The 15,591-nt window shown below is 42.6% G+C and overlaps 1 protein-coding gene across 1 annotated transcript; it reads left to right on the top strand.

Annotated features, from left to right (window-relative positions):
* Nucleotides 1-458: 458 nt before the first annotated feature.
* Nucleotides 459-14,243, top strand: LOC120930279. The gene is made up of 4 exons (XM_040341503.1): nt 459-494; nt 3,645-3,649; nt 12,844-13,288; nt 13,539-14,243. Exons 3-4 carry the CDS (start codon nt 12,857-12,859, stop codon nt 14,016-14,018), a joined length of 912 nt encoding a protein of 303 aa, XP_040197437.1. The 5' UTR covers nt 459-494; nt 3,645-3,649; nt 12,844-12,856; the 3' UTR covers nt 14,019-14,243.
* The last annotated feature ends 1,348 nt before the right edge of the window (nt 14,244-15,591 follow it).

The following is a 15,591-nucleotide window of genomic DNA, read 5'->3' as shown; positions in this document are numbered from 1 at the left end:
CGCACCGACGTTCGGCTACTTTCGGTAACTCGTGACGCGCTGTATGCGACGGTCGGAAGGCTGTCAATCAAATAGGAATGCCCAGTCCTGCAGACCATACCCGGAAGCGGTTCAGAACATCTATCTCTAAAACGGTAAGTACTGTATTGATTTAAAAAAAAACACCCGATTGTGCTTTCCGTAATTAGCCTCAATCTAATGTTAAAAATGTGTTTTTCGGCTGAACCCCCGCTTTAATACCTCTCAATAATTTTTGCTGCAGGTGTCAAACAACTTCCCCTCCCATTCCCTCTTTACCCACCACCCTGTCGGGCATCGCCCAGCATCTGGTGATTTTTTTTTTTTTGTAGAGATGGATCTCTCCCTACTTATGGGTTAAAGGAGGGAAGTGTTTACCTCATTAATCAATCAAGACCATACATAAAAAAAACTCCCAGTCCCATGCACTCTCTCAGAGGACCTAAGGTATCTCCAGGAGAGTGGACAGCTCCCTTGACTAGACAAAACTACTTTTATTACTCATTTATATTTCTTTATTTAATTTTTCAGAAAACTATAAATTGAATCCCTTCTCATGACTTGCAGATTGGGATTATGTTATCAACTAATTTTTACGTTTCTTTTAATTAATTCATATATTGCAAGGATATTCCACCACCCTGTGACAACAAAGGTAATTCTAAGGCCGAGTACTCACGACCAAACATGTTCGCTCGAAATGTCCGACGGGCTGTTTCCGGCGTACAAGGCTGTTTTTTCATTTGGCCCGCTGGCTTGTACACACCAGCGGACCATATTTCCCTGCGGACCTGAACGCGTGCACGTAATCCACGTTTGACGTCACTATAAAGGGAAAGGCCAAAGTCAATGGCGACGCCCTCTGTTCCGCTTTTGCTAGTTACGGCTTTGCTCGTGTTAGTGAAGGTTTGGTTAGAGCTGATTCGCGCTTCTCGGTCTCCAGGCTTTAGCAGGTAGTATTTTCTCGTTCAGTGCGTGTGCTTGTGGGTACGTAGTTGGCATTCGGGTACAGGCGTGCAGTTCGTTCTGCTTTGCAGTTTCGTACTGTGCGTTCGTATCTGTGTGTCGTGCGTTCTTTGCAGGTACCACTGGATTTGATTGTGCTTTCTGTTGGAGTGTGTTCTTGACTGACCAGCCGGCCGGTTTGAAGCCATGATGGAGCAGCAGCGTCAATTTTCGCGAGTTGGTGCTGTTTATGGGATGGCTACTGGATATGTTCATTATTCCAGTACTTTGGCCAGAAACAGGGGGCGGAGGCGTTTCTGGACCAAGAATTGGTTGCGCCAGCGTGACCAGTTCTCACATATGCCTCTGCTTAGGGAAATCCAGGAGAATAATCCTAATGACTATAGGAATTTTCTCCGCATGACGGACCCCGTATTCAACAGTCTGCTGGATCTTCTGTCTCCCTATATCATGAGGCAGGACACTGTGATGCGCCAAGCCATCACGGCCGAGCAGAGGCTTATTGCCACGTTGCGGTACCTGGCGACTGGGAGGAGCCTGCAGGACCTCAAGTTCTCGACAGGCATCTCTCCGCAGGCGCTTGGGGTCATCATACCGGACACGTGTGCTGCCATCATCAAAGTTCTGCACGAGGAGTATATTAAGGTAAGTTTCCTCATTTTAACCTCACAATGTGTCTTTAATAATGTTGGCAACTAACATTTATTTTTTATTCCCAGATATGCTGTGTGTTTAACTAACGTTCCCTTTTCTCCCTATGCATGTTGATATCAGCTTTTACATGTTCTTTTTATTTTGGCCTACCTGCATATTTGGATCTTACCCAATATTAACCTGTCCAGCATGCTATCTTCGGGCCAACCCCCACCTTGCCACTTTTTCTTTTTTTGTTTTGTTTTCTAAAAACAGTTTAAACACCCCCCACCCCCCCCCTTCAAAGTGTTTTTGTCCCCATCAGAGGGCTGTGGAGTCTCTTATTAATTAAGTGGGCCTATCTATTTGTGCCCCGAAATTCTCCCTTCATAATTTAAAAATGCTATTTGAAAACTGTGAAGTTGCACAAGGATGCTTGTAGGATTATGTTTGCAATGTTTATGTGCCAAAGTACTAAATCTCTTTTTTTGTTTGTCCCCACAGCTACCCTCCACACCACAGGAATGGCAGTCTGTGGCTTCCCAATTTGCCGAGCGGTGGGATTTTCCTAACTGCGGTGGAGCAATAGATGGGAAACACGTCCGCATTGTGCCCCCACCCCACTCGGGGTCCTACTATTATAACTACAAGGGTTATCATAGTATTGTGTTGATGGCGGTGGTGTCGGCACAGTATGAGTTTCTATATGTGGACGTGGGGAAGAACGGCCGGATGTCAGATGGGGGAGTGTTCTCACGGACTGATTTCTATGATCGTCTCCAAACTGGTGGTCTGGCATTGCCACCAGATGAAGATAATGTGGAAGGACTTCCGTTTGTGTTCCTAGCGGACGAGGCTTTCGGCCTTGGACCTCACCTAATGCGGCCTTTTCCCCAGAGGACCCTCACCTTAGAGAGGAAGGTGTTCAATTTTCGGTTGTCCAGGGCTCGGAGGGTAGTCGAGAATGCCTTTGGGATACTCTCCAACCGGTTCCGCCTGTTCCTGACATCGATACATTTGGCGGAATATAAATTGAACACCATTATATTTGCCTGCTGCATTTTGCACAATTTTCTACGCAGGCACTCCCAGACGTACCTAGCCCCCATGGGCTCTGAGGCAGGACTACCCTCAGAGAACATTCCTGGCCTGGACACTGGTCGCGCTGGCTTGGCCCCCCAATCTGCTCGTGAGGTACGCGACAAATATGTTGAGTACTTCATGGGTCGGGGGGCCATTGCTATGCCAGATCATATTTCTTTCTAATTCGGCCCCCCAAAGAAAGGAATATTCTCACAACTAATAAATAATTAGACCATTGGACTTTATACAGTTGTTTGTCATTACTGCTTTTTCGATATTTTTCTGTCTTCCAGGTTCTCTCCAAAAATAGTGCACTTCTAGTGCCAAATTTACTTACTCAGATGTATTAACTAACCACATTTGCACATTATTCACTCATCTACAAACTGGGTATTCAGTCTAGAAATAAGAAGCCACTCATTTTTCTGCTTTTGATGTCACAACTATATATTTTTATTTTAGTCATTTTTCAACAAGAAATGTGTATTTTTTGGCAGAAAACATTTTTTCATATTTTTTTGGAGAAAAAATTGGCTTGGAATTATTTAGTTTTTTGTCTTTATTGACAGTGATTAGCAATAATACTGATCGAAACACAATGTAATAATAATTTCACTGAAACTATACGCCAGAATTTTTTGGCTTGTCTCCTATATATCTATCTCTAGAGATAGATAGATATATATATAAATATATACACTTCTAAACATATATTTTTTATACTTTTGTTCAAAATTAAAGTTATTATTTATTTTGGTTTTCAATAACCCAGAATAATTTATGTTTAATTTTTTTTGGTTATTTTTAGATTATTTTTTTTTTTGGTTTTAAATTTTTTTTTTTTTTTTTAACCACTTGCCGTCGCTGCACCGCCGAAATACGTCCACAAGGTGGCTCTCCTAGGCGAGACCACGTAAATGGACGTCCTGCCTATTAGCCGCCACTAGGGGCGCACGCGCGCCGCCGGAGGCGCGCGCGCGCGCCCCCCCGCTCGCCCCCGACTCCCGTGCGTGTGCCCGGCGGGCGCGATCGCCGCCGGGCACACGCGATCGCTCGGTACAGAGCGGGGAACGGGAGCTGTGTGTGTAAACACACAGCTCTCGTTCCTGTCAGCAGGGGAAATGCTGATTTTCTGTTCATACAATGTATGAACAGAAAATCAGTGTTTCCCCTAGTGAGGCCACCCCCCCCCCCACAGTAAGAACACACCCAGGCATACTTAACCCCTTCCCCGCCCCCTAGTGTTAACCCCTTCACTGCCAGTGGCATTTTTATAGTAATCTAATGCATTTTTATAGCACTGATCGCTATAAAAATGCCAATGGTCCCAAAAATGTGTCAAAAATGTCCGAAGTGTCCGCCATAATGTCGCAATACCGAAAAAAAAATCGCTGATCGCCGCCATTACTAGTAAAAAAAATATTAATAAAAATACCCCCTATTTTGTAAACGCTATAACTTTTGCGCAAACCAATCAATAAACGCTTATTGCGATTTTTTTTTTTACGAAAATATGTAGAAGAATACGTATCGGCCTAAACTGAGGAAAAAAAATGTTTTTCTATATATTTTTGGGGGATATTTATTACAGCAAAAAGTAAAAAATATTCATTTTTTTCAAAATTGTCGTTCTATTTTTGTTTATAGCGCAAAAAATAAAAAACGCAGAGGTGATCAAATACCACCAAAAGAAAGCTCTATTTGTGGGAAAAAAAGGACGCCAATTTTGTTTGGGAGCCACGTCGCACGACCGCGCAATTGTCTGTTAAAGCGACGCAGTCCCGAATCGCAAAAAGTACTCTGGTCTTTGGGCAGCAATATGGTCCGGGGGGTAAGTGGTTAAAGACATTTCTTTACATTTAGAAATGTTTGGGTATTGTTTTTCTACAAAACATTTTTTTGCTTTGTATTTGTGTATAAATTTTTTTTTAAAATTTTATCACAACCAAAAATTTTTTTAGTTTTTCAAGAAAATTAGTTAACTTATTTCTTTAGGTGAGATTTCTTGTTCGTTTTGTGATCTGAAACTGTAAACATTTACAAACCAAAAAAGATCAACACCAAACAAAAATATAAAAAAAGAACAGCAGTCAGTCATGGATAGTGTGCTTTCACACTGGAACACGCCAAAATTTCTAAATGCACACATTCAGTGAAAAATCGCCAAATGTCATTGGTTAAACAGACAAATGGCCACATGTGCTATCTGACATCATGGGTGATCAATGTCTGTGTTTTGTGGGAGCAAACCCTTCTTCCTCTCAACTACTTGAGGATCGAGGAGGGGTTTGTACCCACAAAGCACAGACAATAGATAGTCTGTGATGGCAGATAGCACATATTGGCACACTGTGTGTGCATTTAGAAATTTTGGCGTATTATAAAGTACAAAAATTAAAAATGGTTTTGTGGGCGGGGGATGGGCTTTTGTGTTTCAGTCTTTGACACGGCCCATCATGTCAATGATATTTTTGTAATTCTGTTCGATGACTAGCATCCTTTGGCGCATGTTGTCCATTTCCGTGCTACACTCTGAAATTACATTTCGAACATTCTGCTCCATGACGACCATCCTTTCCCGCATATTGTCCATTTCCGTGCTGCACTCCATTACTTGCTGTACAATTATTGAAGCACTTGCACGTGAAAAATGTGCTACACCATCTTCATCCCCTAAAAACAAACAAATTGGCATTCAAAATATGTAAATACTTTCTGGCCTATCTGCATATGTTTGGCCCTATTAATGTTGGGGTGACACTGACCTGATGGCCTGATAATTTCCACATCCCCAATTTCTTCATCTTCTATCACTCCTCCTTCTTCCACCACCTCAGCCTCATCCTCCACGACTCCTCCTTCTTCCACCACCTCCCCCTCATCCTCCACGACTCCTCCATCTTCTTCCAGAACTCCTTCTTTATCCATCACTACCCCTTCAAAATCACGCAATTCTGCTTCGTCAAGTTCCGCCTCATCTTCACCGAATTCTAAATCCAGAGTTAAGTCTTCCTCCTCTCTTCCTTCCACATCCTCCTCTCTTCCTTCCACAGCCTCCTCTCTTCCTTCCACAGCCTCCTCTCTTCCTTCCACATCCTCCTCTCTTCCTTCCACAGCCTCCTCCTCCTCCACATGTGGAGGTGTTTGATTTTGTGGGTGTCTGGCCCTCTCTGCCTCCTCCAATTGCTGGCGTCTTCTTTCCCCTATAAGAAATAATCAAAAACAAAAGGTATACTCATCAGCACACTGATATTGTATATCATAAATCGCACACATTGCATAGACGATACATTTATGATGATTTTTGTTTGTTTATTATTTCAGCAATCCTCCATTTTTGGCGTAGTTCTAGGCCAAGCTGTGATCCTGCCCCTTTTTTGCAAAGAAGTGACACACATGGATGTCCCCCCAAAACATTAATTCTCGTCGACCCTCCAAATAAATATCCTTTGATTGTTGAGACACAGGTGCTTTGCATTTCCAGATGTTAAAACATCAGCTTTATTTGCATTTTGGAGAATGAATCTTGTTTGCCTGTCACATTCACTCAATTTAATTTCTGTGATTTTGCTATTCAACAATGTTTGAAAACAAAGTTTGGGGCCAGTCAGCCATGTCCAGGTGTGTTGTTCCTGGAGTAACCTCGCATTTTTGCAAAACAATGTCATATTACGCGTGTTTACTATTTCACGAAATTTGGTAAAGGTTGTTATTTTACATAAACACAATACAATATCTACACGTGTTCAAAAGTACAAGCAGGCCAAGGAGGCAGATGTCAAAAACTACATGTCAACACATTATTGCAGACATTCCCCCCCCCCCCCTTAAATAATATGGACTTACTTTTCCGCAGAATTTTGAGTATCTTCTTCATGTGATGTGGCTCCCTCAATTTTAAATCGGACCAACGCTTCCGGAGTTGCTCCTTGGACCTGGTGACACCAAACATTCTCCTCATTCTCCTTGCCACCTTGTCCATTATGTGTGACTTTCTACGGTTCGGTGTTTTGTAGGGCCCACATTCACCATCATAATCCTTCCTCCTCATGATGTAAACCAACTCCACCATTTCTTCAAACGCCATATTAGTGGCTTTATATCTTTTAGGCCTGGATCGGGACGGTCCTGCCTCTGTCCCTTCACTTGCGCCATGAGAGCTCCGTGCCCGCTCGTGTGACATCGCCATCTTTCCTTCCCACAGAGATTAGGGGCGTGGAAACGAGGAAATGTCCCGTCAGGGGCGGAGATGAGGGCGGGGATTCTTGCATATGCGGAGTGTCGCGAATGCCAACAACGTATTGACGTAGGTTACGCGGAGAATATTCGCGCGATTCCAGAACCTACACAGTTAACGCCATATTTACTTTTTCAATTGATTAGGGGCATGGCAAAGGTGACGAGGGCGGCGTTTCATACATACGTGGAGTGGATAAAAGGCGCATGACGTGATTACGTTGGTTACGTGTTAATTCATCGAGCGTAAGAAACGAGGATTTTGAGAGAGGCAGGTAAGAAATTTAAACATGGGATCAGCAGCGGGCTATAAAATGTAGAGCCATGGGATGGGGGTTTGGTCTGTTGGTTGCACAGTTTTATTAAGCTATTATGTCTCTTGGATACCAGAATGTGATTTTCGTACCCAAATGCTTTTGTAGACATCACAAAATAGAGAGGTCAAAAATGCTGTGACTCATTATCAATTATGTAGGGTGTATTCAGATCAGGACAAGTATTGTTCTGTGTTGGTTGGACAGAGGTCATTAGGAAGTTTCTTTCATGTAATCAATGCTGAGGGGCAGGATATCTACACATGCAATAGTGCCTTGATGAATGCTGTCATTTGTAAGAATTGTGTATGGTTGTACATTTCTATTATTTCCTGCAATGTAACCAAAGGGGCGGCATGTATAAAAAAAATGTTAGCTACAACCAACCAATGGGGCCGAGCTGGCCAGCATTTTGTAAACAAGAGACACTGTGTTTGTATTTCGATATAGGTACTACTTTTTAAACAACATATTATATCAATGTAAATGCTGAGGCTTTTTTTAATTGTGTTTTTGGTTTATTTTTATTTTTTTAATCTAGAATAAAAATCAATACATCAACATTTAACAATGGATCTCCTGCAGACCCAGGAGATTATCCAGCACTTGCTGGATAAATTTAGGGAAATGCCCATCCTGTGGGATTCAAAGCAGCCCACCTACCATAACAAGGACGTACGAGCGGCAGCACTTGAACAGCTAGCAGCATACATGAGAACATGGGTGCCAGAATGCAGTGCCAACATGGTGAAGGATAAACTTGCCAACCTCAGGGGCACATATAGGAGAGCATACAAAGCTCACCAAAAGCAGCTAAGATCTGGAGCAGCAGCAAGACCACCAAAGGAACCCAAGCTGTGGTATTACAGCCAGATGTCATTTTTGCGGGATCAACTGGAAGGCAGGCCATCAATGTCAAGTCTGAATCCCAACCTTCCCTCCACGCTACCTCCCAGCGGGACTTCCCCAGATCACAACAGCCCTGCAGAGTCGGATGAAGAGGGCCTGGCTGACAGAGAGGCAGATCTGCGCCTCTACGATGATGAGGTATAGTAGTTTCATAACTATTTATGGAATAATATTAATTATTGTTTGATTCTTGACTTGATATTGGTTAATAAAATACAAGCTGGGAAGCAAAAATCAAAAGTCGTGGGCAAACAAATAGGTGTCAGGGATGACAACTGCAGGGGTCAGAGGGTGAGTCTGTTTTCAAGTTTAAATTCACGGCAAAAAATAAGATTCAAGCATGAAAATGTGAGTGATTATATTTCGAAATATATTACAACATGTCCCTTTTTTTTACACAGGAAGAAGAGACCAGCCAGGAGGTGGCAGATCCTCTCCTCACTGACAGCCAGGCCGAAGGGGTCAGTGGCAGCCAGGAGGAGGCCGGGCCCAGTGGCGTTCAGCAGCTCCCCAGGACAACCACCACCAGCCAGGCTCCTCCCCTTTATATTAGGCCACCAGGCCGTAAGAAGAAATTGGGGGCAGTGGAGGAAGCCAGCCTCCAAATGATTAAGGAGGCGAGTGCCATCATGAGGGCCCCCCTCAACCCCACTGAGGCCTACAGTGCCTCCCTGGCACACGATCTAAATCAAGGCACGGAGGAGCAGAGGCTACTGGCAAAGGGTGTGATCAACGAGGCCCTTTGGTGGATGCAGAGGGAGCTGCTGACCCCAGACACTGGGCTATGTGACCCGGCCCGGCTTGCTCAACACCATACTCCTGCTGCCACATCATCCCCACCTGCAAGGGCCCAGGGAAGACCCGCTGTAAGGCAGCCTGGAAGGAAGGTTGCAAGGAAGAGGAGACGTTGATGCCCTGCCTTCCATTTGATCCCCCACAAATGGCATCTTGTTTGGACTACCACAGCTTGGGTTCCTTTGGTTATGTGCTGCTGCTTCAGATTTTAGTTTGTGTGCCTCCTGAGGTTGGCTAGTTTAGCCTTCACCATGTTTGACAATGCAAGTTTGCATGTATTTTGCTAGCTGTTCAAGTGCTGCCATTCTGTTTTTGTTCCTTTTTATCATTTGCTAAAATAAAAGCCTTTTTGTTGATTTTAAAAACGTGCCTATTGTTTGTAATACTGTGGGTATTATTTTAGGCATCAAACATTACAAACAAATAAAATGTTTAATCTAAAATATTCACTAACTCATGTTGGGGGGGGGGGGGGGGCATTTGGTGTGCCAACATGGTAGACAATTTAAACAACCTTCAAAATAATCCAGTTAAATATACAAACAAAAGCAAAATCTAAACAATTTCCTATTAAAAAATTCTAAATGGTGACATAACTATAAACACATAAATAAAGTGGAAAAGATAAACATTAAACATTAAAAGCAAAAAATTATACATGTGGAGGACCACTAAAAATATGATACGTCGGGCCAATAAAAGATTGCTAAAATCTTACTACATCACAGCTAACAAATGTCACTTTTCAGTATGGAACAACTCAGTTGAAATAACATGAGCTAAATAACTGATTATTTATAGCAAGAGAAGAATGAATAAAACAACGGCATCAAGCGTTGGTTATTGTGTGGTTTGCTTCAGTGTTCTATTGCTAGAATTAATCTTTCTATTGACGAATGTGCCATATCCCAAACAAACGTGAGTTTTACCTGAACGAGCGCTCCCGTGGCCTCATTTAGTCTGAGCATGCGCGGGGTTTTTGTACGTTGGTTTTGTGTACTCACCACCAAACATGTCCGTTCGGACAGGATTTGAGCGGACGGTTTTAAAACAAGTTTGCAAATAAATGTCTGCTGAAAAACGGCCCGGCGGGCAAATGTACGGTGAAATTCTGTACGCTCGTAACTACACACGACCAAACATGTCTGCTGAAACTGGTCCGCGGGCCAGTTTCAGCAGACATGTTTGGTCGTGAGTACGGGGCCTAACACTTCCTTTTCACCTCTCACTCACTTTCAAGCTGATACATTCTCACTTCCCTCTCACACTTCCTCATCTCTGTCCTCAGTCCCCTACTCTGTCTAAAAAGTTAGAAATCAGGGGTCTGTTTAGACCACTGATATTTCACCAAAGCCCCCAAACAGGGCTCCTTAAAAAAAAAAAAAAAAAATATTTAATAATAAAAATAAAATTGTAAAAAAAAAGAATACAAATAAAAATAAACTACTAACACTGATCTCTGCCCTGCTGACAAAGCCCTACTGACTTGCCCACTGCCATATATGGTATATTACACACGCATGTGCGTTTTAGCTTTGGTGTGCACACCCTAATGCAATAGGCTGCGCACACCTATGATTGCTACACATGTTTTTTGTTTTTCCTTTTCCTTTCCTTTTGCTCTTTTCTCAAGCAATCATCCACATATATTCACACACTGTTCTTTCTACACTTTTTCACCCCCTTTGTTCCTTCTCCTTTTCCTTCTTTTCTTGCCCCTTCCCCCACCTCATTTTCTCCCCCCCCCCCACCCTCCTTCACTTATTTACACCTCGTCTCACCTGGTTGTTTGTTTATTTCAATTTTAATATAATATCACGTAATAACAACAAAATTAATCCATTGTTTTATATGGTTTAAAAAGATTAACATACAGGGTGTCTAGGTAAAGTACGTACGTACGTACGTACGCACACACCAGAATAACCCTAATAATATTTACCACTTAATGACCGCCTAACGACGATATACGTCGGCAGAATGGCACCGCTGGGCACAATCACGTACCTGTACGTGATTGTATAAAGCCTAGCGGTGGGGCGCGCTCCCGCGACCCGGTCTGAAGCTCCGGGACTCGCGGACCCAATTGCCGCTGGAGTCCCGCGGTCGGTCCCCGGAGCTAAAGAACGAGGAGAGCCGCGTGTAAACACGGCTTCCCCGTTCTTCACTGTGGCGCTGTCATCGATTGTGTGTTCCCTAATATAGGGATGCACAATCAATGACGTCGGACCTACAGCCATACCCCCCTACAGTTGTAAACACAAATGAGGTCACGCATAACCCCATCAGCGCCCCCTTGTGGTTAACTCCCAAACTGCAATTGTCATTTTCACAGTAAAACAATGCATTTTAAATGCATTTTTTGCTGTGAAAATGACAATGGTCCCAAAAATGTGTCAAAATTGTCCGAAGTGTCCGCCATAATGTCGCAGTCACGAAAAAAATCGCTGATCACCGCCATTAGTAATAAAAATGTAATAAAACTATCCCCTATTTTGTAAACCCTATACATTTTGCGCAAAATGTAATCGATAAACGCTTATTGCAATTTTTTTTTTTTTTACCAAAAAAAGGTAGAAGAATACGTATCGGCCTAAACTGAGATTTTTATTTTTTTATGTTTTTGGGGGATATTTATTATAGCAAAAAATTAAAAATATTGATTTTTTTTTTTTCAAAATTGTCGCTCTATTTTTGTTTATAGCGCAAAAAATAAAAACCGCAGAGGTGATCAAATACCACCAAAAGAGAGCTCTATTTGTGGGAAAAAAAGGACACCAATTTTGTTTGGGAGCCATTGCGCAATTGTCAGTTAAAGCGATGCAGTGCCGAATCGCAAAAAGGGGCCTGGTCCTTTACCTGCATTTTGGTCCCGGTCTTAAGTGGTTAATTATACCTCTCAATCATTTTCGCTGCAGGTGTCAAACAACTCCCCTCTCTACCCACCACTTTTTTGGGCGTTGTCCAGCATCCGGTGATCTCCTGTAGAGTCACACTTGATCACTTGGCAATCACATAGGGATACCATAGTGGGGAGCGCCTTCAGGTCAGCACATCATCCAGGGGACCAACGGGTCCTCCTCTTTTGCGACGAGGAAGCTTGATTTGGACTGTTCCATACTCATCAACTTGGAAAAAAATATTTTCCGTTGATTTTCTACCTCAATTTATTTGATAAAAGATATAATATTAATACATTTTTTTTGGTAAATTTATTTTCAGTAACAACCAAAACCTATGAAGAAGACCCATAGGGTCGAAACGCATTAGAACTTATTTGTATATGCTTATGTTCACAGTATCAAGCCTTACAAATATTTGTTGTGTACTGTCAATGTATGGAATTTAAATGCTTTTGTAATACCGCAACTCATATTTTAATTTTGCTTCCCTTTCCCCTCTTTGTACGTGTTATCCCAAATATAAACTTTTTATACACATTGCATCTGAATTTTTTTACTTGAGCTGCCTAAAAACCCCATTGGGGAAAATTTCTCTGCTACTTTTCGGGGTGAGCAGCATTTTCTCTCTACCAGACGTATTTTTGTCCTTCTTTTTTTTTTTTTTTTTTTTTTTTCATATTTTACAAATGTGATTGTTGGACAGAGGTAATTAAGCAGAGTATCATCTCATCAATGAGGAGGGGCATGATATCTCCACATGAATGGTGCCTCGATGAATGCTCTCATTACTTTTGCATGTTATTATGCCACTTATTTAGTGAAATGTAAACGGTGTCTGCAGGTAAATCATCATTTTACACAACAATGGGGCAGAGCTGGGCAGCATTTTAGTGGCAGCAGGAGTTGAAGGTCAAAAGATTGTGTGAAATGATTCCAGCGATGGAAAAGCTGATCTAGTGATTATATTTTGTGTTTTTCTATTCTAGAAAATAAAAGAAAATGCAACAGTTAAACCTTACTGACAACCTCATGAGGTTCATTGACCAATACAGGAAATCCCCCTGTTTATGGGACGCAAGAAATCCATATTATAGAAATCGAAATGTGAGGAAGGCAACACTTGTCAAATTTGCCAAATATATGCAGACCTGGATACCTGAGGTCACTTCCACCGTGATCAAGATCAAAATCAACAATCTCAGGCTTACGTACATGGAGAGATATCTTCAAGTGCAGGCCTCTCGGTGGTCAGGAGCAGCAGAAGATGAAGTAAAGGAGCCCGAGCTGTGGTACTTCAATTACCTGCGGTTTCTGGATGATCAGTTTAAGCCCCGGGAATCGCTTTCAAGTCTTCCTTCCAGAGTGCCTTCCACGGTTCCCCCCACCCCTGCAGAGTGTGACGAGGAGCCAGATCTGCGCATCTTCAGTGAGGTATAGTAGTTTACAACATATTTCTTGGCTGCTAATTATTGTTGGCTTAAGATGATTTTGTAACCAAAAAGGAAAGCTTGGAAACACAAATAAGTCGTGAGCAGAAAGAATTGTGTCAGGGATGCCACCTGCAGGAGTCAGAATGAGAGTCTGTTCAATTTTCCACCCAAAAAAAGTCAAGGGCCTGAAAATGTGTGTGATTGATTTTGCTAAAAATTAAACCATGTTTTTTTTTTTTTTTTCTACACAGGAAGAGATAAGCCAGGAGGCGGCAGCTCCGGAAGGTGTCAGCCAGGAGGAGGAAGGGGTGAGTGGCAGCCAGGAGGAGGCTGGGCCGAGTGGCAGTCAGCTGGTGCCCAGGCCCAGCACTGTATCACAGGTGCCTCCCCTCCAGATGCGCCCACTGAGAAGAAAGAGGCACTGGAACCAGGTGGAGGAGGAGTCCCTGCAGCTCATCAGGGAGGCATCTGCACTAATGCGGGCCCCCCTTAACCCAGTTGAGAGCTACAGCTCCTACCTCAACCACGAGCTGCAGGCTTTGGGGGAGGAACAACGGGGCCTGGCCAAAGGCATCATAGCAAATGTGATACAGTGGGCAAGAAGGGACCAGCTGACTCGGACCACAATATTGTGGGACCCGGCCGCAGCTCCTCCTCCCACATTGTCACCACCCGCAAGGGGCCGTGGAAGAAACGCTGCAAGGCAGCCTGGAAGGAAGACCAGAAAGTGATTCCCTGGCTTTAAACTGATTTGGCCCCAAACTGAGGTTGTTGTAGTACCACAGCTTGGGGTCATGTATTACATCTGCTGCTTCTGATTTCTGGGAATTGGGGAGCACATTGTCCTGATGTTGCTTTTGTTCTGGATCATGGTGAAATGTGCCTTTGGTATCCAAAGTCTGCATATATTTGGCAGATTGGGCAAGTGTTGCCCTTCATGTTTTTGTTTTTATTATTGCCAGAATAAATGGCTATTTAATTTAAGTAAAATACTTGTCTATTGTGTTTTTCTGAATACAATGTGGAATTAACAAAGGACACAACCTCCTTAAGGCGGGGTGGAAAAAAAACATTGGTGTGATAACTTGACAAAAAATAAATAAAAAAAATAAACCAAAATAAAAAAATATATATGTGGAGTCCAAATTATTTTGGAGATCTGGCTTTCTAACAAAACATAATTCAAAATGAGTTCACGAGCAAAAAAGAAGTCAGTATGGGAGAACTCTGTCTAAATGGCATCAGCAAAACAATAGTGTTTATTCTAGCAAGAGAACGAAGAAAAAAAAAATGTGCTACAATAAACGAGACACTAATTAAAAAAATGTAGAATATGCCATGTCAAAAACTAACGCGAGTTTTACAAGAACGAGCGCTCCCGCCCCCTCATTTAGTCTGAGCATGCGTGGACTAATAACCGATGGTCGGGCGTACTAACGTTAGGTCAGGTGTCCATCGGTTCAAATTTAACCACTTAAGGACTGGACCAATATGCTGCTAAATGACCCAAGGGGTTTTTACAATTCGGCACTGCGTTGCTTTAACAGACAATTGCGCGGTCATGCGACGTGGCTCCCTAACAAAATTGGCGTCCTTTTTTTCCCCACAAATAGAGCTTTCTTTTGGTGGTATTTGATCACCTCTGCGGTTTTTATTTTTTGCGCTATAAACAAAAATAGAGCGACAATTTTGAAAAAAATGCAATATTTTTTACTTTGCTATAATAAATATCCCCCAAAAATATATAAAAAAAACAATTTTTTTTCCTCAGTTTAGGCCGATACGTATTCTTCTACCTATTTTTGGTAAAAAAAATCGCAATAAGTGTTTATCGGTTGGTTTGCGCAAAATTTATAGCGTTTACAAAATCGGGGATAGTTTTATTGCATTTTATAAAAAAATTTTTTACTACTTATGGCGGCGATCAGCTTTTTTTTTTTTTTTTTTTGTTCTCGTGACTGCGACATTATGGCGGACACTTCGGACAATTTTGACACATTTTTGGGACCATTGTCATTTTCACAGCAAAAAAATGCATTTAAATTGCATTGTTTATTGTGAAAATGACAGTTGCACTTTGGGAGTTAACCACAGGGGGCGCTGAAGGAGTTTTGTTTCACCTAGTGTGTTTACAACTGTAGGGGGGTGTGGCTGTAGGTCTGACGTCATCGATCGTGTCTCCCTATAAAAGGGATCACACGATCGATGCAGCCGCCACAGTGAAGAATGGGGAAGCCGTGTTTACACACGGCTCTCCCCGTTCTTCAGCTCCGGGGACCGATCGCCGGACCCACGGTCCCGTTC

The sequence above is a fragment of the Rana temporaria genome, chromosome 3 (assembly GCF_905171775.1).
Source record: "Rana temporaria chromosome 3, aRanTem1.1, whole genome shotgun sequence".
NCBI lineage: Eukaryota > Metazoa > Chordata > Amphibia > Anura > Ranidae > Rana > Rana temporaria.
This window is presented reverse-complemented; position numbering and strand designations above follow the sequence as displayed.